The 22,523-nt window shown below is 38.2% G+C and overlaps 1 protein-coding gene across 1 annotated transcript; it reads right to left on the bottom strand.

Annotated features, from left to right (window-relative positions):
- Nucleotides 1-1,745: 1,745 nt before the first annotated feature.
- LOC101171699 (matrix metalloproteinase-14) lies at nucleotides 1,746-20,721 on the bottom strand. The gene is made up of 10 exons (XM_004079834.4): nucleotides 20,383-20,721; nucleotides 8,172-8,320; nucleotides 7,345-7,467; nucleotides 6,929-7,236; nucleotides 6,681-6,842; nucleotides 5,797-5,942; nucleotides 5,477-5,615; nucleotides 5,240-5,390; nucleotides 4,292-4,407; nucleotides 1,746-3,460 (listed from the first exon to the last, which is right to left on the bottom strand). The coding sequence occupies exons 1-10, from the start codon at nucleotides 20,458-20,460 to the stop codon at nucleotides 3,159-3,161; spliced, it is 1,674 nt and encodes a 557-aa protein (XP_004079882.1). The 5' UTR covers nucleotides 20,461-20,721; the 3' UTR covers nucleotides 1,746-3,158.
- Nucleotides 20,722-22,523: the final 1,802 nt, after the last annotated feature.

Below are 22,523 nucleotides of genomic sequence, written 5' to 3'. Positions count from 1 at the left end.
TAGTTTAACCAAATAAACTGAGGCACAGCCACACATGGACGCCCACATGCAGGCTGACCGAGACACTCAGATGTTTAAGAATACCAGATGCTCAGCTGGAACTCATTTCTCTGAAAAATGTGAATGTTCCATCCCTTTTTTCCTCCACACATGACTGCTGGCTCTGTGTCCAAAACTGCCAGCGGCAGAACTGCATCTCTGTGGCCCGCCAGCATCTGAGAGCCAAAGAATGGCCTGTAATGAGCTCACTCTCAGAAGATGAACTTTAACATGCCTGTCAACCTTTTCTTTCCATTTTTTGATCTTTTTTGGGTCCCTTTTTGTGATCCTTGGCTCTCCGGATTCTAGTCTCAAATGTATTTTATCATAACAGACAAAATGCAGCATGTACTAAGTTTGTTTTCTAGAAAACCTTCTGGTTTCACTTCACAGATGCTGATTGGGCAACAACCAAACAGAATGGAAGTTTACCAAAATGACATGATGCATCCAGAGTGTGTGCTGAAAACATTGAGGAGCCAGGACAAACAAAAAGATTTATGGCATTCTCCTGGTGTGAGATGTAAACACTTACAATCAGATGTTTCCCAACAACTTACAAAAAAGCTCCCTGTCCTTCTTCACATCTTTCAGTTAAGGATCTCCATTTGTTGGTTGTATAATGATTTAGAAAGTTTTATCCTATAACTTTATCTTATATTTGTGGCTCGGCCCAAATGATTTGGGTAGTTGTCCATAACCTTTCGGGTCTCACTGAAATGTTATTCTTCAGAACCATTTGAGCTGAAACATTGACTGTATATGAGAACTGGACCAAGTGAAGTCATCCATAAAAGGAGAGAATCAAATGTTTTGAGTGTTCAGCTTGAGAAAAAAACACTTTTATTGAGACAATCTGATTGGTCAGTTTATAACTTGAATAAAGTTCATACAGAAAAAAACATCATGAAAAAATATTAGGATTAACAAGAAGATGTTAAGAAAAAGGTATCAGAGCACGAACGGTTATTATGACTAATAAATCCATTTATCTCTATAGAAGTCTATGGGATTTTGGCTTCTTGGAACCAGTAGGTACTTCCTGTTTGAAAAGCTAGGGGGGGAGGAGTTACTCAATCCAGTTCTCATATACAGTCCAGGAGATGAATATAATCTGTAAACCTTTCCACTATTCCATTTACCCCATTGGCAGAGTTTTTGCTTATTTAAAGAAAATCTGCCAATGGGGTAAGAAGTTTTGTCTTATATCTATGGGGGCCTGTTTATGCAGTGTCTGTGCAGATGACTGAGACACAGTTTGGAAGATGCAAGTGTGGAAAGGTGCACATATTTGCTTGGGTTTCTTGGTTGATTTCTTTTTATTTGTCCATGAAGTCAACCAAGAAAAACTAATGGTTGCCAAATAACAGGCCTGTGACAGCAGGAAATCAACTTTAGTAATTTTCCAAACAGTTTGAAACCACAGTTAGCTCTTTTTCAGAGTTAGACTTTGAGGAAAACAGTTCACATTTCCTAAAATAAAAGCTTTTTTAAAAATCCTCTTTCAGAAACTCTTCAAGTTTTTTTGAAAACTTTATTGTGAAAGAGCTTATTTTTTAAAATCAGTTGTGAAAATAGAGATATTTTATGAACTAAATAAAAATATGTGAATGTATGCAAGTTTGAAAGTTGAGAGGAGCAAATTTTTTTAAATAGAAGATTAAAAAAAATTATTCATTTTACTAAATAAATAAAACACAAACAGAAAAACAAATCATTCTGTTTTATTAATACGGTCATCATTATAAATATCATTACTATTATCATTGTTAAAAACCGAATAAACTCTCACATGGCTGTGATTGATGTGAAAAAAAAAAAAAATCAAGGAGCACCATCTATGTCAAAGTTCATAAATAACATGGCCGGTATCCTATGCCAGCATTTGGGGGCATGTGGTGTTTTGTTATTTAAAAAAAACACCCCCTGGACTCACTTTAATCTTATATGATGTAGTATGGGGTTCAATTCTATCGTCATGCAACGCCTCTGCCCAGCAGGACTGCAAATGACAACACATGGAAAGCCAGAACAACAATAATAACAATAATCATACTTATAATCATAATTACCCTTAAAGCAGTTCTTTAAAAACATTGCACCTTAGTTTCTCTGGAGACTTGATTGATTATTTTTGCAAAGCCCCTTTTTCTTTCTGACAGCTTGCACAGAGTCTCTTTGGCAAGTTTGAGCATCTCAAGTTTGAGTTACAAAGGAAGTGAGCACATTCTTGAACCAGGCGGAGCATCTTCGTTTTTACAAGTCAAAACTTTGAGGTTTTTGCAACACAATTGATGGGTAATCGGCTCCAACAACCTTTAAGTCTGACTGACAGATCTTCAAGTCTGCACTAACAACTCTGTATTAACACTGTGCACAACGGAGATGCTACACACAACTCCATCAAAACCCCCAACCGTTGTTTCAAAGCGGGAGAAGCAACAACAAAAAAATACAAGGATTTCTGTACCGTGGTTTCAAGAAATGCTTCTTTTTTTTTAAATTTAACTGAAACTGTACCATGGTATAAGATGAGCAATTTCTACATGAAAAAAAAAATTCTTGTGGATTTGATTAAGGAAAAATTAATTCCCCGTGGCTTTTTTTAGTGGTAGAAAAAAAATCCCTTTCCCAAACAGCATCAAAACTTTTTAAGAGTGTCTTAACTGTGGGAAAATATTTTTTAACAGCAAAAAATGAAAAAAGAGAAGATTAATTTCTGAGCAAGTTTTTCAAGCAGGAATTGAATCAAACAGCAGTTCTGCTACAGTCGTCCAGTTATAAGAAAGTTTTTTCTGTATATAAAAGGGGGGGGGGGGTGTTGTATAGTTCCCTTTTCTTATGGTGGTTTGTTTTTAACTTCTGAACACAAAGATGACATCTAAATAGGTAAAATAAAATATACATTTTCCTGAATTCAGTTTTATGGGCCTTTCCTATCCTTTTGTGGCACTTGAGGCATTCCCCCCCCCCCCTTTTACACCTTATTCCTTCTTTCATTCCTTGCTCTGTACTTCTTCTCCTTCTCAGTTTCTTTCATTGGGCCCCGGTCCCCTTAAATTCTCTCCCTTTTTCTGCTCGTCCCTCTGTGGCAGTCAGTCAACCGCCTGCTGCTCCGTCTACACCTTATCCAGCAGCGATCTCTTACAGTAGAGGAGGCGGCGTGGCATGCCGTACTTCCTGAAGAACAAAAGTGCTCCCAGCGTGACCAGTACCAGTACGAGTAGGATGAGAGGGATCACGACAGCCACGGCCCCGGCGCCTCCTGATCTGTCTGTGGCATCGTTCCGACCCTTTTTTGGCTCCTCGTTTTCACAGCCCATCCACTCGCGGAGCACTGACTTGGGGTAGCCAGGCTCCACCTTCATGTGCTGGTTGTTGAACTTCCAGTATTTATTGTCTTTGTAGAAGTAAGTGTAGGCTGAAAAAAGAAAAGAGACCACATCTTAGCTAGGAGGATTGTTTTACTTTTTTCGTAATCATAAAGATCCACTCGGATCATCCTTTGATCTATTATAAAAAGCGTTCCCAGTGATGTTTTAATTATGATTATGCCGTTTTTAGCCAAAATTTAAAAAACTGTGTCATTTTCTAGGACATAGTTTCTGCAGAGCGGCAGCTGTTTATTAGAAATTTGCCTCTGAGTTGTGGACGGCACTGTTGAGTAAGCCCGTCCCTACTTCCCATCATCCATCTGTTTACATGCTCTCCCACTAGCTTACGGCCTCTCACACCCTCAACCTAACATTAATGGTGTAACAAAAATGGCAAGCAATATTGGAGTTTTTCAGCCATACAGTTTTGAACCAGATACTAGCTCAGATGAGGAACATGAAGACGTACATGGATCTAGTCGTCTGCAAGTGGATGCATCAGAATGGAGCGGTGCAGAGCTCGCGGTCCGCCCAGTATATTTCCTACATAACAAGCAACATTTTTTTTCCATCTGCTCCTGATTTACAAGCAATTTAATAAAGAAATACTCAGAAATCCAATTTTGTGCTTAATTTTCTTTATATATGTCCTTCATCATCAGATAAATGCTAAAAAAACATGTTAAACTAAACACAGTTTTCAGTGGAGCGGGTCTTTAATCTACTATTGTATAGATATTTGTTGTTGATTTGTTTTTTTCCTTGAAATTGATGTAAAAGAAATTGATGTAAAAGGAGAGGCACAGCTTTTCCTTCTTGTAATTCTTTACACAAATAACTCATCAAACACCCAAAATTTTATTGGAAGAAAAACTCACATCCATCTTCGCTCATGATGACGGCTTCAATGTTATCTGGTGCTCCAGTCCATGTGTTGATGGACTTTGGATAGTCTCTGTCCACTCTGCGCGTTTTCTCGTTATAGCGAAAGTATCTGCATGAAAAGAAAAACAAATCTTACAGACTAGAAGAATTTCTTTAGAGAAATTATCCTCTGAGTAAAAAAAACCCTAATTGATTGCTGTGTTTAGGACATTAACAGGTATTTCTTGTATGTTTAAATGTATTAAAAGGATTGCTATATTGAAAATAGTGATATCTAGGGGCAAAAATGCATATTGCATTAAAGAAATTCTACTTCCTCTGCGTGCAGAATGCAGGCAGTTAAAACCACAAATGGGCGTCTGCGGTAAACAAAAAAACAATAGAAACTCAACAAGTTGTTTGTGCTTTGATTGAAACTATATTTTCTGGAATGCAAACCTCCTCTGTGGTCATGTGTTTACACATCATACATCAAGATAGAACAGCTGGTTTAAACTCCATAATACTTCAACCAAAACTTTGTTTTAGTTGCAGTAAAAACAGCAACAACCAGCAACACATTTAAAAATGTTTTTAACTTAAAGCATACAGCTGGGCTTTAATGTGGAGTTTAACATTTTTACAATAAAGAGGCAAAACATATAGCTGGTTTGTCTACAGCATAGCATGGCTTACACCTCCAATCTTCATTTTTTTTAAACCAATTTTGAACCAATAAAGTAAAAACATAACATCTGAACTGAATGCCAATCAGAATGAGTCAAACTGAGCATGAGATGAAATGTAGGTTACCAGAAAGCTGCCCTTCAACTCTGCTAAATTAAAACCCTCCATAAATGTTTGTTATTCTTTGAAAGGTTTTGGAAAGTTTTAAACATATCAAGGGGAAAAAATGAACTATTTGTCACCTGTCAATCTTGTAGATCGGAAGAAAAACTTACTGGGATCCTTTAAAGAAGAATGTCTGTCCTGTATGTGTGTAAAGGAGAGCAGCATCAATCCTGTCTTTTGGAAGGCCGGTGCCCAAATCTCCCAGATTCTTTGGATAATCCTTCTCCAAGGTAGACTCACTAAAAACCCAATATTTGTCACCTGCATAACAAAATGGAAAGAAAACAGAAATGTTACAGATTAAAAAAGCTTTACCTGCCTTAACTCTGAATCCAAATTGAATTTACCCTTAAAGAAGACAAATTTCCCATCAGTCCTCTCGTAGGCTGCGTCAATGTTCGAAGGAAGACCTTTCCAGAAGTGACCAATAGGCATGGGATAGTTTGGCAGCACTTTGTTATTCCGAACTCGCCAAAACCACTTGTCCTGCAAGCCCAATGTGAGAAGTTTGACTTTATTTATGAATGGAAGGCTTGTTAATTAGATTTCCTCTCACAAAACTAGAAATGTTACTTCTTCATCCTTGTGTTTTTTGATTCCAATCAACCAAAGAGTTGGTCAACATTAAAACCTCAATGGATAAAGAGGGAAGCTGTGGGTTCTGTACCTTAAAAACAAACTTCTCCCCTCTGAGGACTGCGATGGTGTCAAAGTGTCCATCACATATGTCCGGGCCGTGGTCAGGCTTGTCAGGCTTTGATGGCTTAGTGGGCCGGGGGGGAGGAGGAGGAGGGGGCACCCCTGACTTTGATCCTGTTAGGAGAGATTTTGTCAAAGTCAGGGAAAAAGGGTTCCTATGAAGGAGGACCACAAACCACACTTCTGAACCACCATGTGTGTCATATACTGTGGCATAAGCAGAAAAAGAGGAAATAAATCTTTTTATAGCAAAAAAAAAAAAGGTCTTTCTTAGCTGTCATTTGAATTTCCTTTTAAGGCATAAGTCATAGTGACCGTATCAACATTGAGTCTTATAGCTTGGTTAACTCCTATTTTGAATCTCTGCTCTGTTCCTGACCGAGTACCTCGTCTCTGCTCCTGCTCCTACACCTGGCTGTGGTTCCTGTCTCCGGCTCGACTCGCGCCTTTGACTGTCCCCACAACCACGGCTGGATGAAGCTCGTCTGCTGGACTTTTATATATGTAGTTGTAGATTTAGATAAGTTAATTCTTCTCTAAGAGTTCTGGTAAATCGCCTGTCCGTCCTGGGGGAGGATCCCTCCTTCATGTGGGCACCCCTGAGGTTTCTTCGTTTTTTCCGGAATCCGTTTTTTTTGGGAGTTTTTCCTTACCGCGAAGGGGGGTCTAAGGGCAGGGATGCCAGTATAGCTTAGTCAGTTTGTTAGTTCATTTTAGTATTTTTCTATTGAACTCTTTGTATTCGTGATCCTTCTGATTTCATGTTTTACTTCGAAGCCCATCGAGACGACTGTTGTTGTGATTTTGGGCTATACAAATAAAATTGAATTGAATTGAATTGAATCAACTCACCATAAATAGCCTGGATGCCTCTTCGGTCATCATCTGGAAGCTGGAAGTTTTCTGTCTCAAACCACTGATAGAAAGGGGCCATGATGGCGGAAGGGTCATTCGAGTGCTCCAGACCCAAAGCATGACCCAGCTCATGGACCGCTACCAGGAAAACATCATTTCCTTCACACAAAAGAAAACAAAACAATAAAACATTACTAAAACAATTACAGCTCCGTTGTCCTCCTTTGGTTCTGTCTCCTATTTACCTCCCTGGTCCGTGGTCCCTGTTGTCCACGGCTCTGCGAGGTCAAAGTGAGTGTCTCCCCCAATACCGACGCCTGGAAAGTAAGCGTGTGCCAGAAAGCCACCCTCGCCGTCAAATGGCGTGCTGTCGCCGTGGAAGCCTTCAGCGAAGGACAACATGATGTCCGCGTACTTGTCGACTTTGCCTCGGATGTGGCTGAAGGGGATCTCACGGAAGGTGAGTGGGATAACACTCTCCCACGCCTTGAAAGCCTTTCGAATGGCTTCAGATGTGGCTCTTTCCCCCACTTTGGGGGTGAAGTTCTCTATGCTGCGGGGAGAAGGGAAGAAGATAGAATTTAGGATCATAAAATAAAAAGAAACGAGCAAGGGAGGGTATAAATGTTGTCTGAGAGAACATTTTAAAGTGTTTTCTGACCTGAAGGTCACCTCAGACTTCTCCCACTTCAGACCCTGCCTTGCGTATCTCTTCCTCCTCAAGCTGGTTTTCAACTCTGGGCCGAATTTATCTACGACTCCACAACGAGGGCGCTTCATGGCTCTGGAAAAAAAGAGAATCATTTACTTATTTACCACCGTACACTTTTTAAAACACTGGCTGTATTTACAGGGAAGTATTGGTATTGTAAATCTCTATTTTCAACAAAAACATTACAAAACTCAATTGAGTAAGGTAAAATCCTTCCAAAAAAGCTTTGATTAGTTTAAAGCTACTGTATGTTCACCTCTTCATTGCACGTTCAAGTGACCACTTCAAATGAAAGTCTATGTGAACATGGGAACACAAGTGAACATGCTTCTCAGGTTTCCACGTTCTCGTAAGTTTCTACGACAGTTTTCGGGCTTACGTACAGAATGTGCATTGAAAGTTAAACCAGGTCAAACGTTTAACAATCACTCGAATTTGGTTGTGATGTTTAGGTGGCGTCCCTTTAAACACAAGGGAAGTGCCAACCGTTTGAAGTTTAATCATGAAGGAAAAAATTACTAATCGCGGTTTGTGCACAGCCAGAATAATATGACACCAAGTCTTTCATATATGGAATAAAGCTGTGAAAGAAAAAGCCTGGAGTAAGATTCACGAGATTTGCACCACATCAATATTTTGCACAAAGACTCTACCAACTGTAGGTGGCGGACAAGCGGCAGTTAACACTAGAAAAAATAAAAAGAAGCCTTAAGGGTTACAAAAAAAAATTCTAACATGTTGTGGTATTTAATGAATGATTGCCAGAGAGAACTCACTCTAATGTCTCTGTGTCTATGGTGCCGGTGACAGTCAGTCCATAAAACCTCTGCATGGAGGCTATTGCTTTTTCTATGGACTTGGGTGAGCGGATGGCCTGAGCTCGGACATCACCAGGGGGCAGGTAACCATATTGCTGCAGCCACCCCTGAGAGAGAGAAAAAAAGAAAACAGTGAATTTTCTGAAAAATGAATTCAAAAAGGATTACACACATATATATATATATATTTTCTATACTACTATAACAGAAAGCCCAGTTTATGTCTTGTCAACAGATAAGAAATCATATATGAAATCACTAAAAGCTACTAAAAGTTAATTGTTTATTTTGGGGAGAGGGATTTTTTCATATTTATATTTACTAATTGTCCTTAAAACGTGCTTAAAAAAACTTTTGAATTGCTTGAATGTCTTTTGTCATTAATAGTTGCCATTTCATGACATTTTATTGTTCAGTTTTTATTATTTAAGGTTATATTTTTGTATAGTCTTTAATTTTTAAATTATTTTGAAAATACACTAACATGCCATTTGCAATTTGCTTAAATTTAACTTTTCTATGAAAGTCAGTTATTAATTATGTAAAAGGGAAATAAACAGTTGTAGAAAATTTCCAACAAAATGCCTAACAGTGACAGATCCTAAATAATTTTAACAATCTCATAAAGTACTTCAATTTTTAACAAGGAGTCATTCTTGTTAAAAAAAATATATAAAAATCATATATTGCCATTGTGTCAGAATATTCAGTTAATTTGAAATAAACAGCACAGAGACCCTGAATTGAATAAATAAAGCTTTGATAGCTGCAAAAAATAGAAAACACAAAGGAATGAAAAACTGTAATTCATACAAAAAGTAGCACTAGTAGCAAGTGCCACTAAGTAGCTGATGAGGGCCTTATGTTGTATTTTTTTTAAAGTAAAATTTCAGAAATACCTAGACATGAATGCTAAGTTTTATTGCTAAAACATGTTTTTGAAACTACTTGTTTCTGCAACACACAAACAGTGTTTTGTGGTTTTCTGTCTTTCAAACTTTGAATTCCCTTTTACTCTGTTTGTGCCAAAAACAACAGAAAACCACCTGCAATAGTAGAAGTACCTTAGTCAACAAAAAAAGAAGAGAAGAGCTGCTTGCTTAAGTTTGTCTGGACCTGCTCCTCTGAGCTCAGCTGCGTATCGCAACTTCATGTTGGGGCAAAGAGACAAACATTTTGTGTGTGTGTTTTGCATCTGAATGGCTTTTTGTATGCCCAGCTGACATGCTAACCTACTCTTCTAAATCTGGCAGCACGCACTGAGGTAATCCAGCCTGCTAAATTTGTAGTCTTTTCTGCATGTAACTGGGACTTTTACAAACTGACCAACTTTTTAGGGGAACTTTGTTGTAGAGTCAGACAGTAGCATGAAGGAGGAACTGACATCCAAATAAAACACATTGACGTAATTTTTGTTACAATGACCCAGAACTGTGTCTGGAAAACTTAAGCCAAAGACAACTGGCAGCTATTAAGATGGAAAAAGTAAGATTCTCAGCTACATTTGAGTTTCTCAAAGCTTGACCTTCAGGTGTCCCTGCCACCCTCTGGTCTGCTTTTCTCCACACTGTCTGTTTTAAACCAAAACAAGCTCAGTTTATGCTTACTTTTGGAAAGTCTCTCTTCTTTCCATTTTTCCCGCTGGTGGTCAATCATTAGACCAAGAACTGTTCAAGTACAACTTGTATAAAATCCTACATTAAACGAGAACAAAGTCACACAGAAGTTTTCTAAATTTTAGCGATTTTGACCAACTCTGATAAAACTTGTTTTTGATGTTTTTTTAGCATGTTTTGTGTCGTTTTTCTCATGATGGAGGACATAAATAAATAAAATGAATCTCAAAATTGCTTTTCTGAGTATTTATTTAGTCAAATCATTGTGAATGAGGAGCAGATGAAAAGATGCTGTTGGAAAAGCTTGTTGGAGCACGTAGACGATAGTTTGGCAAGTCACAAGCTCCCTGCTCTGCTCCATTCTGATGCATCCACTTGGAGACAAACAGATCCATGTGCATCTTCCCACCAGCTTACAGCACCTCACAACCCAAAACTAACATCAGCGATGCAGCAAAATTGGTGAGCAATATTGGAAATGTAAAGGCGTTCAGTTTTGAATCAGATTCCGGCTCAGACGAGAAAATCAAAGTCGTTCATGGATTTAATCATCTTCAAGTGGAGGCATCAGAATGGAGCGCAGCGGCCTACACACTACATTTTTTATTTAACAAATATAATCTTTTTTTAAACTGTATTTTTTCAGTTGCTCCTGATTCATATTGATTTGAATAAAAAAATATTCAGAATGTAATTTTAAACTTAACTTTCTACATTTTTATCCTCTAACATGATAAAATGCCACACTAGCACAATAAAAAGACCAAAAAATTCAATTTTTATTTGAGTGGGGCTTAAAAATGAAAAGAAAACACTCCCCAAGTTTGTAATTATATAATCCTGTTTTTTTCTTTTTCACAGCAGAAGAATAAAAGGAAATGACTAGCTTTGTTCTTGCCTTCTCAAAAGTGTCTAACATCAAAGTTTTATCCCTTTTTTTGCTAAGTTTGCAAAGTTTAAAAACTAAGTATGTGGTTTATTTAAATTATATGTGGATAAAAGCCAATAGCCCCTAAGGTGTTTATGGAAATGTCTTTTAGCATTGTAAAAAGGCCAAGCTAGCTGTTTCCACTTGTAAAGTTTATGCCATGCTAAATAACAACAACACTTCCTTTGTGACTAGCAGAGAAGCAAACATTCCCTTAAGTCTATATGTTTTTGCATCAGGTAATGCACAATGTGTGTCCAACACAAATGAATAAGATGCAATGATCCCAAGCTGATATTTCTTGAGATTTATCGCTGTTCCTGAGTTTACTCTTTAAGTCTGCATCCCACAAATAAGCAGGCCAAGAAGTGGAAAGGATGCAAATTGGCCATGCTACCAATCTGTATACAAACTGTGCACACTCAGGCACTGTTACTCGTGCAGCCAGAGAACAAGGTTCACTTATGATGAGCTGCAAAGAGGCACCTTCCCCCCCATCTATCCATCTCTGCATGTTCAGTCTAACAAGCTCCTGAGGAGTTCTCAGGATTATTTAAGACGAGTAAATTTAATTCATCTACTGACTCTCGTAAGTTTACTTTCTCTGCCTCTGAGTTTGACTGCTGCCATTGTGTGCTGTGGCTCCAGTGTGGTGACGCCTCTGCTTCTATAAAAACACTCTCCACTCCATCAAGACCACTCCTCTCCACCGGCCCAAAGCTACTCCACACACCGACACCGCCTCCGGCTCACACGCCAGGTATCCCAGCATTCACCCCTCCTTTCTGAAACTCCCTCCATCAAAGCGTCTATTTATTGAGACTTCTACATGGCTGCTATTGTCGGCCTGTTGGCCTGGTGCATAACCATGTGTGGTCAAAGAGCTGGCAGCCGGTTTGGTAAACACAACTCTGGGTCCTTCAGTGACGTGTGGTCTAGATGCTTTTTGCGCAGACAGTGAAGTACAGCTCATGTGATGTGAAGTTGGTGGCCTAGGTCACTTTTTGGAATTTTGTGACCTCCGGTGACCTTTTTTGTTGTTTGTAAAGTTACACACATATAAGATATTTAATAAATAATTATCAAATTTGGTTGTTTAGCTGCTTTTTTTATGTTTACTGGCTTTTTCCTAAACAAAAAAACATTACATTCTAACATATTTTATCTTTTTAATATGTTGGCAAAGTGAAAATTATTCCATGATTTAAATGATCAGTCAGAAAAAAGTTCAAACTGGTTTCTTCTTTGTTTGCCCTTTAAGATCTTGAATCCTTCTGTTTGTTGTTTTTCTTTTTTTCTTGGCTTCCTCTTCAATTTCTGCTTCCAACATTAATAGGTGAGGCCCTGTGCATCAAAATCTGCTTCAATAAAGACATATTCTTTAAAGCTGCCAAATGTATTTTGCTTTTTCAGGACACAAGAAGCTTAAAGACCAACTCTGATAAGAATTGTGTTTTTACTGTTTTTAACATGTTACGTTTTGAGTGTTTATTTATTGAAAGCAGAGCAAATGAAAAAAATGCAGTTTGAAAAAAATTGTTTTTTTTCCCGTAGAAAATACACTGAGTGGGCCACAAGCTCCCTAGTTCTGATGAACTCCTTCTACTCTGCAGGAATTTTGTCTTAGAAAACAACACTTTTTAAAAAAAATTCTGGCTAAAAACAAAATTTTCATAATTAAAAGAACCTTGAGAATACTTTTAAAATAGATCAAAAGATGACCAGAGTAGGCCTAATAATAAGACACCAAAGTCTTGAGGGCTTACTTCTACTTTACTGTGGTCAATTAACCAAAAATAACCCGCTGCCACTGTCTGGACTATTTCCTGTAATATCTTTCAAATGTTCCAATAAATTGTTTGCACTGGTATGTTGTTAATCAAAGGTCCATATAAAGTCCTGATCATGCCAGGCTGCGCCACCTTCTATGAGAAGAAGTCCCACGTTGAAACTAAAGGTTTGGGTGTTGTGACCTCAAATGTGATGTGGTATGTATGCAGTGTTTCTGTGGGTTGTTGCACATGTACATAAGGCTGATTAGATCCTCAGATGGGAAAAAAAAATAAAAAATTCTCCAGAGGTCAGAAATTGGATTTGAAAAACCCCAGACACCTCTATAGTGCTTGTGGGCGAAGCTGAAGCATTTCATCTAAAGATAAAAAGAACCGTGGTTAAGCATCATGTGCTTCCTTGTCTCTATTTATACAACTGTAAATAGAGACAATATAGAGTAAATAGAGAAGAGACGATACAGCAGCAATGACCTTTCTCTTGGAAATTTCCTGAAATTTCTAGCCGTTTTCTCTTGTCTACATTAACACCGGGGTTGGAGGAAGAACAAGGGCAGATGGCAGCATCAAAGTTTGCAGAGGATGATCTCAAGAGCAGCATTACAGAGACTAAGAGGTAAAAGCAATAAAGAGAAGTGGGCAGCGACAGAGGGGTTACAAGTGTGGCTGGGTTTGAATTTTGGAAACTGAGTCAGTTGTTCCTCTCGCTTCATGCCAATGAAGAAAGGAAAAAAAGGGAATTTTGTTCTCTGAATTTTACTTTGCCTTCAATTGTTGCCAGCTTTCACCTAGTTACAGCTGAAACCAACATCCTGCTTTTTGATCCATCAATTCAGTTAGAATTCATTCAGTGGTTTAATTGCCAAAATGATGCTCTCTGTAAGAGATGTAGAAAGAAACTCAGCCAAAGCCTTGGTCACAACTGCCCAGATGGATGGATTTGGGCTGTCTGCTCGCGAAAGATGGCCTGCAAGCATATCTATGCTTGCAGGCTGACTGTTAGAAATGAGGAAATGACACAATCAGAGGGTGGTTTGTGTGGCCATCCTATACGGGCATCTTACAAGCACCTTTGCACACCTTGTGTGAGCAGCATCTGCACGCAGTCAGTTAGAAGCCAGAATTCCCACATTACAAATGACTAAAGTGCAGCGTAAGGACACCGTACAACAGCACCACTTGTACGACATAAGTGCTTGTTACTTACATTAACTTTACAAGTACTTCATGATACCACAAACACTGCAATGGTACGTTCCATTTTCACGACGTCCCTTAAGCTGGTCGTGAGGGAACTACAAGACACACCTGCGCTCCCTTAAAGATGCGGCCACTCTTCTCTACGACACGGTCATACAACCTAAAACCGGCAGCACCCTTACGGGTCAACCCCCATGGGTGCATGTGACTAAGGCATAAAGTACTTATTTCTCAGAGGTTTATGGTCATACTTTACCTTAACAACATGAGTGAAATTAAGAACTCTTATTTGATCTTGAAGTGAGAATATATTTAGACAAACACCTACAAAATTGAAGCATAAACTTTTCTACAGTACCTATACTCACTTGCATCTCATCCAGCCACAGGACCAAAGTTTGTTACAAATATATAAATTAAATATCAATAGCATTGTTTTAATTTTGCCAATTAAGGTTCTATAAACCAGTCACTGGTCAAAGAAAGGCATTTAGTCCAGATGCCTCCTGGACGCTTTCCTGGAGAGGTGTTCCGGGCATGTCCTTCTGGGCAGAGGCCCCCGGGGAAGACCCAGGACATGCTGGAGAGACGATGTCTCTTGGCCGGCCTGGGAACGTCTTGGGGTCCCCCCAGAGGAGCTGGAGGTCTGGGCATCTTTGCTTAGTATGCTGCCCCCACAAGCCGTTCCAGGATGAGTGAAAGAAGATGGATGTATGTATGTATGTATGGATGGATGGTCAGCATTGGTCAAAAAATGAACAGTTTAGGAATACTAATATATTGAGGTAATGACATTTTATATTATTTTAGTCTTGAGTATTTTGCCAATAAAACTAATTTCATTACATATTTGGGTGTTTTGACTCAATACCTATGCTAATTGCCTCTGGTGGAAAGTTGGCACCAATGTTCAGAAGTGCAGTGTGTGAATATGTGTGTGAATGGGTGAATGGGTCTTTGACTGTAAAGCGTTTTGAGCCTTCAAGGAAGGTAAATAAGCACAAGTATACGCCATCTTAATTATAGCTTTCCTTGTATTTGAGAATTGTCAGGATTTCTCTGAAAATCTTGTTACCTAAGTACATTTAAATGCAGAAAATTGTTTGGATGCCTTTCTTGTTCAACATTTTCTGACTCAAATCTTTGGTTATGGAAGTTTTTGACAATGCAATTTGCCAAATGTAATATTTCAGGAAAACTAAATCATGTTTGAGAATTTGTCTATGGTGTGTACCAGACTTTAACCGGTACGGATATCTATTCACTTTTGATAAAGTAATATAAAGTAGGAAAAAGTTAAAAACAAACACATTTGTATCAACCTTTTATGCTTTGTATTGATAAAACACAATCATTAAATTGAGAAATATTAATATTTGCATTTTGCTTTTCTTTTTTTTTTTCATTCATCTTCTAATCCGTTTTTCCCTTTCGGGGTCACTGGGCTGCTGGAGCCAATACCGGCCACTTGTGGGCGAAGGCAGGGGACACCCTGGACAGGTCGCCAGTCTGTTGCTTTTCTTTTAATATAGAAAAAGGCAAAACTTAGAGGTGTATTTTTTTATTGTAATAAGTAATCACCATTGATATTGGATTGGCCATCACGTCATATGTGACGTGACACACATGCGCCACTACTATGCATTGAGTGAAGAACTGAGGAAGTTTGAAAAATATGTAAAGAATCACAAAAGGGGACGCAATATTTTGCAATCAACTACAAAAGCCATGACAACAAAATAATCCGATCAAGAGGAATCATCAAAGGATAGTAACCACGTTTTAATAGAGAGAAATCAGGCTGGAGTGTGGGCTAATGTGGGTGCTAGCAAGTAGCATGCTAGTTTGGTTAATTGATGCATATTTTTATTAATGTTTGATGTTTTCTAATGTTTAAAAACATTGTTGATATTTTTCGCACATATTTACAAGCAACCAGCACAAAATCTGATGGAAATTCATGTTGGCCACACTTATTACAGGCAGCCAAAATGCACTTTGCTGCATTGTCTAAGGTTAAATGTTGTTGTTGGTTTTACAGAAAGTGACTATTTGCACATAATTTTCTAAATAAGTGCGACCAGTGTTGAACTTCTTTTTTGGGTGCATGGATCTGAAGGAAGGGTTAGGATTTACGGTTAGGTTTGGGGTTAATAAACCGAATGGTTCCCGAGCACGGCTTTTTCTGCAGCCAATTGGTCGACTGCAGAGAACAAATAGCTAAAATTCAACTTTAACTTTAAATACTTGTGACAAAGCAACAACATTTAGCCCTGGACGCACTAAAAATACATGCAGGCAACGCAGCAATGTGCATATTTTGTGTGTTCAACGTGAATTTCCATCAGTTTTTAAACCGTACACTGAAGAGAGCAGTTGATAGGAGCTGTGCCCCAAAACTTTAACCTGCCAGACCATTTACAGGTAATATCACTTTGTTTTGAATCTTAACAATTTGGCAGGTATATTTGATGTTATGATACATGTTCTTACGTTTAAAAATGTTTCTTGTATCAGCCAAAGATGCCAGCTGAGAGAAGCGGCCTTATTATTCTCAAAGGACCATGAAGTCGTCTATTTATTTGTAATTTTTAAATGCATTTGACATATAGTACTTCAAAGTATTGTAACGTCCGGCTAAACCTGATGAAAATAAGTCGGAGACCTTGAAAGTAGCTTAAACACTTGCTGTCAGCCGCAACCACGCCAAAGACAGCACAAAACAGAACGCCATGCCCTAACGCTGTCTCTTCATTCGATTTCAGCGCACACATGCTCTCACGACACTCCTTTATATTCACTTGCTCCTCCGCCCCGACTCACAATCTTGCCATCACATTCATTTAAACGGCTGGAGCACCAATGTTAAACACAGAACTCAACAGAATTACTTAACACTAACTGAGCACAGCCACACAGCACAGATTAACACAGTTTAACGTCGGTCGGTACAGTATGTTATGGTCTATTATAAGAATAATAAAAGATAATAACAGTTGTAGTTTATTACAATTTTTTTAATTATGGGGGATTTTTACAAGGTGTTGCTTATACATTTATACCTCTTTTTTTAGCACTTTGAGGGGTTTTTAATAAGAAAAAGCTTATGTTAATTAACTTTGTCAACTTTATCAACCATTCAAACTATTGAACTTCATTTATCTCCCTCCTTTCTGGGCTTCGGTGGCAAGCATTTACAAGCTCAGTTATATAGAGTCTGGCATTTAGGGATATCGCAAATCACAGATATTTAGAAGCTGTTAATTTGACAGTAATCTGTTACCTGTAATACTAAAAGGAAGCAGTTCTTGCACCGTTTACAGAATAATCTTAAGAGATGGTAAATATTGAAATATACCACAAGATCAATAATTTTCCATGCTTCAATTCGAGCTATGTTTTGTGCAAATCGGTTGGATGAGGGAGCTAGCCAGATGCTTGTGGTTGATGCCTGCCTGTCTTAAACTGGAACAGCAGGGTTCTGTTGACGTGACTCAATGCATAGCAATGGCGCACATCACTGTATATAGCAGCAAATAGGCAAAGACCATATGCATCAATCCAGTAATATAAATTTAATATTTGACTAAAATTATTGAACACCACACACATGCGTGTGGACCAGCAGTGGCACATTTCCATTGGTAGCTCTACTCTGAGCTCTCTCTGAGTGACCGAGCTTCTCACTCCATCTCTAAGGGAAACCTCAGCCAACTTACAGAGGAAGCTCGTTTCAACTGCTTGGATTCAGGACCTCATTCTTTCGGTCATGACCCAGAAGTCATGACCATAGGTGAGTCTTGGAACAAAGATCAACCTGTAAATTGCTTTGCTTTCTGGCTCAGCTCTCTCTTCACCACAGCGGACCGGAACAACGACCACATAACGATGGACGCTGCGCCAGTCTGCCTGTCGATCTCAAACTCTCATCTTCCCTCACTCGTGAAGAAGACCCCAAGATATTTAAACTCCTCCACCTGGGGCAGGAGCAATCCACCCACCCAGAGAGGGCAAACTACCTTTCTCTGGTCATTTTGATCTCAAACAAAAAACTTTTTTTTTTAAATTGTAGAAAATGGATTTGATATTTGTGACATACAAAATGTTTCTGTTAATTTGAATAAATTTAACATCGGTTGGGGCTTTTAGATGACTTTTTTTAAATCAGTGTAGGAAACGTTAAGCCTAGAACCTGACCTCAGTCGATTCCAACAATCTGATCATGCTAATCAAAAACCAGATGATCAAAATCAGATGATGCAAGCTGGACCGGTTTACTTATGAACACATGTTCATCAGTTTCTAATTATCTGAGCCTGTTTAGGTGTCAAAAGCTGCCAGTCAAATCTCTGTTTTATTTGACCATGACAAGAGTTTTTTCTGAAAGTATAAACCCCTCCAAAAACGAGAAACGAAATGAAACCCAGATGTGTTTGGACCATGAAACATGTGTCTTCAGATGCTAAATTTCCCATTTTTGTAATGTGTTGGGAACTTGCTGTTTTTATTGCTGCCCGCTTCCTTTGGTCGTAGTGTCTAGCTAAGCATTTTATTAAACTTTAGCAAGGTTTGAGAGGGGGAAAAAATGTGAATGAAAATAATGTCCTGAGGCCAACTTCAGAAGAGACCATTTCATTTTCTGAGAAGTGAGGAAGTTTTACGTCTCTCTTGGTGGGGCTTCTTTTTTCACTCAACATGCATTAAATGGGTTTAGTGTGTCAGGATGAAGTCAGAGAAGGATGTTCTTGAATTGGGCAACACTATGACACCACAAAGTTCCTCTGAAACTTTGAAATGTGCTTTATTTGAAGTTTCTAAAAAAAAAACCTGTCATAAGGAGTTTCACTTCTGTTGAACACCATTGTTATTTTGTTTCAATATTTTGTTCTCTATCTGCCAAGTTCCAGTTTAGTCTTTTTTTTTCTGAGACAGACGTGTCTATCTTTTGATCACAGGTTTCTTATGCTGATGTAATCCTGAACCTATAATTAAAGTTGAGCCTCTTTCTGCATTCAGACTGACTTCAGGTCACTGGAGACTTTTGTGGAGGCAAACTTCACCAAGACACAACATTTTCACTTGATTCCTGATATGAGTGGGAAAAATGCAGTCTATTTCATCTCCACCTTGATTCCAAGATGTGATCTCAATTTGAAGCAGTCAAATTTTCTGCAATCTTGTTTCTGTTTAAACCATAACATGTGTGAGCTCAGTTCTCCATGGTGGGGGAGCCGGCTCCAGCTTCTTGTAAACTGTCTGACTTGCCTTTGTCTCGCCTTGTGGTCAGTGACTAAGGTCTGCTTTGGCTACATTGCTCATCCAGTGCCCACCCACAATGCAACACAGTCTCCTGCAAATGTCCTCCAATGCTACTTTTCTGCAGGAAATATGACTATTTGGTGTGCAGGGAAGTAACAATTCCTTATTGCAATGATTCGATTCATAAACTTATTTGTGGTTGACAATCCGATTTATGGTCGCTTCATTTTAAACGATCTAATTCGATCCGATTCACTGACCTAAAATCTATTCAGCACATCTTTGACCAAAAATTCAACCAGTGAGACTCAGAGATGAATACCTGGGCACTGAACAGCGCAAGTGAAGTTTTCCAGATTCCTTTGTTTTTTATGCAAAATAATCAAGTGTAAATCAAATATGTGTACAAACAAACAAGAAAACAGGAATTGATGGCAAATATGTTTACATTTAAGTTTCATAAATTTCATTGTTTTTCCACATCAAAATAACACAAACAGAACATTATTACAACATTCTTTCACACTGTATGGTCACATGTCAAATTTCCACACATTGGACAATAATGATGGCCTGATCATTTTTTTCCTGCCATCACAAGTGTGTTTGTCCGTTTTGATCCACTTGGTCACGTTTACATCATATTAAAATAAACCTATCGATCCTCAATCCAAATGGTATTTTCCAATATTGATATAGTCGAAATATTTCATGTTTGAAACAATTTTATATTGTTATAGATTGACATTATTAACAACTTGAATTGAAGGAATATAATCAAAGAAGTTGATTAATCGTTAATTGGTATATAAATCCAATTTCCTGTAAAATCTATGGTGCGATCTGGGTCATTTCAGATAAGCATCTCCGATCTGTGTTTCCTCACAGCTTTGCTGATTAAGATGTGACAGGGATCTTGCACAAAAATACCTTCAGTTCTTCTTTGACTCCTTAGGAGCACAGACATGTTGCGCAAGCCTTGTTTACCAAAGTAAAGGCTTAAATGTTAGTGTTTCCATGGAGCAAAAACTGCAGCCCCTCAGACCCTGAGTTGAAGCTCCTGAAGTTTGTGAAAGCAAAAAAGCTTCCAGAAATGGTGTCTCCTCAAACCAAACAGATGAAACCCATTAGCCCCCTCCCCCTTAGTACCACCACTGCTCCCCCTTTAGAACAAAGCAGCTCAGCTGAGCCGTGCAGACAAAAACAAACGTGGACACTTGAGGATTTATTTACAAAAATATGAGGAGGAAAAGGGAAAAAGAGGATATTAAAAAAAAAAAACTATCAAATTTACAAACTTCAAGCTCATAATTAATATGCCCTAGTTTAAAAAATGCATGATTAATTAATAAAAAACAAACATGGATCAGCCTTACCTCTGCTTCCAGCACATTTGCTGAGATTAAGCTCCAGCAGCAGAGCGCGCAGGTCAGGCCGAGCAGCTGCAGCCGCATTTCTGCCCAACTTCACCAACCGTCTGTCTCCCCGACGAGAAGACGAAACTGTCCTCACAGGCACCAGAGACGAGGAGGAAACCGAGCAGAACTGACTAACTCCACATCTGAGCGCACACAACAAATCCAGCGCAAAATACCCGGGACTTAGGGGGCTGTGTCTCTGAACCGAGCGCACGAAATGTTCAATAAAGTCAGAAAAGTCTACGCAGTAGAGCCTCAGTTCCTTTAGGGTTGCTCCGTGAAGGGAGGATATTGGTGAAAGATTTTTTTTCTGCGCAGGGTCCTCCTCCAGATGTGCGCACGTGATTCCACGGCAACGTCAGGACATCTGCCAGGCAAGTTCAGTCTGGATCTGAACAGTTTTCATGCAACAGGACAGCAAAATACCACACTAAATGTACATCTGTATACATTTAAGTCAACATTTCTTGTAAATTTCGTAAATTCCTATTGGTTGTTGCTGCATACAGATTGGGATCAAGAACGTTTATTTCTTATCTTACCTAATCGAGTGTTTGAGTTTTGAATAGTTAATATTGATGCTTTATATTATATTTTTTATGAATTTGTGTTATATTTCAAATGTTGAACAAACAATCACATCACATTTTAAGGTTCCCCCATTGGTCCTACTGGCCTAAAAAGTTCATCTCCAAAATCTGAACTTTTTTTTTTAGTTTTGAGTTTCTTTTTCTCAGGGCAGTTCAGTATCATAGTTTGGAAATGCACACAACTGTTTTACAAATGTACACATTCTGATTCACAAATATATATGTATGCAAACACGTAATACACTGTACATTCACATGTGCACATTCTTTGTTTCACAAATATAATTTTGAGGTACAATTATGATACTGAAATCACCCGATAGTCTTCTTCCTCGTCTCCCATTGTTGCATTTATAACTGTATGTACTGTATGTCTTCTAGCTGATGCTTTGATGTTTTTGTGTTAGTCCAACTCAGAGGTCAGAAACCTTTAAAGCCATTTGATCCAGTTTCTTACTGACCAAAACCCAGCGATAACTACAAAGTCCCACCTCTCCGTTTAGAAAAAATACCTTTTATCTATTTTTTGTGTTCATTTATTTTTTTCAGTTATTTAAAACAAAAAAAAAGCTTTTAAATATTTATAATAATTGTTAAATTATGACTGTTATATTTTTCTACACTTAACAATTTCATTTACTTTTGACAGCAGCACATAAAAGTTCCTTTCAGAATAAAATACATCCTGTGTCAAATCAGATTCTCCTACTGCAGCAGATTTACTTAAATTAGAAATTCCAGAAAGCCAAACATTACGTTTTTCTTGCCATGACTAGTGCACCTTCATCCTTTTTCTCCTTTTACTTCTGAAGATTAACAGAACACTGGTGTAAAATCCAATAGATGCAACTACAGTATATACTTTAAGAACTTTGCCTTTGAACAGCAACTGTTATGCAGCAGAAGATGGTATTTAAGCTCGTTCTAATAAAAAATATCAATGAAACTTAATTAACTAAAACACATTAATTTAAACTACAAACCCATTTGTTCAGATTGTTGGCATTTTTCTTCAAAGCCAAAGAGGGAAAAATGGGGTCGTGTGTGGCTCTGGAGCTTCAGGTTGCAGAACCCTAGTCTAACCCTCTCTCTTTTATATCCCACAATCCATCACAACAGATGGCCGCCCTTACTGATAAAGGTCTTTCTCTTCTCCATTCAGCATCATTCCACAAAAAACTGTCAGATTTAAACTGTTGATGACATATATGGCTTAAGAAAAAGATATCTTAAAATATATGGCCATATTGGAATGACAAACTGATCATACATCACTGTAACAAATTGGATTAAATTGGTTGAATACATTTAACTTGGTTTGTTGATTTGTGTAAAGCACCTTAACACAACCGTTGTTGTGAATTAATACTTTAATGAAAACATAACTTGAAATGAAAGCAGTGATGAGCAATCTTTCATTATTCAATAAAAAAACTTTTTCTTTCTTTTAAAAAGAAAAAAAAAACTTTAGGGCCTCAAGTGTAAACGAACAAAGCAATTATGTTTACT

This window comes from Oryzias latipes, chromosome 18, assembly GCF_002234675.1.
Source record: "Oryzias latipes chromosome 18, ASM223467v1".
NCBI classification, from domain to species: domain Eukaryota; kingdom Metazoa; phylum Chordata; class Actinopteri; order Beloniformes; family Adrianichthyidae; genus Oryzias; species Oryzias latipes.
This window is presented reverse-complemented; position numbering and strand designations above follow the sequence as displayed.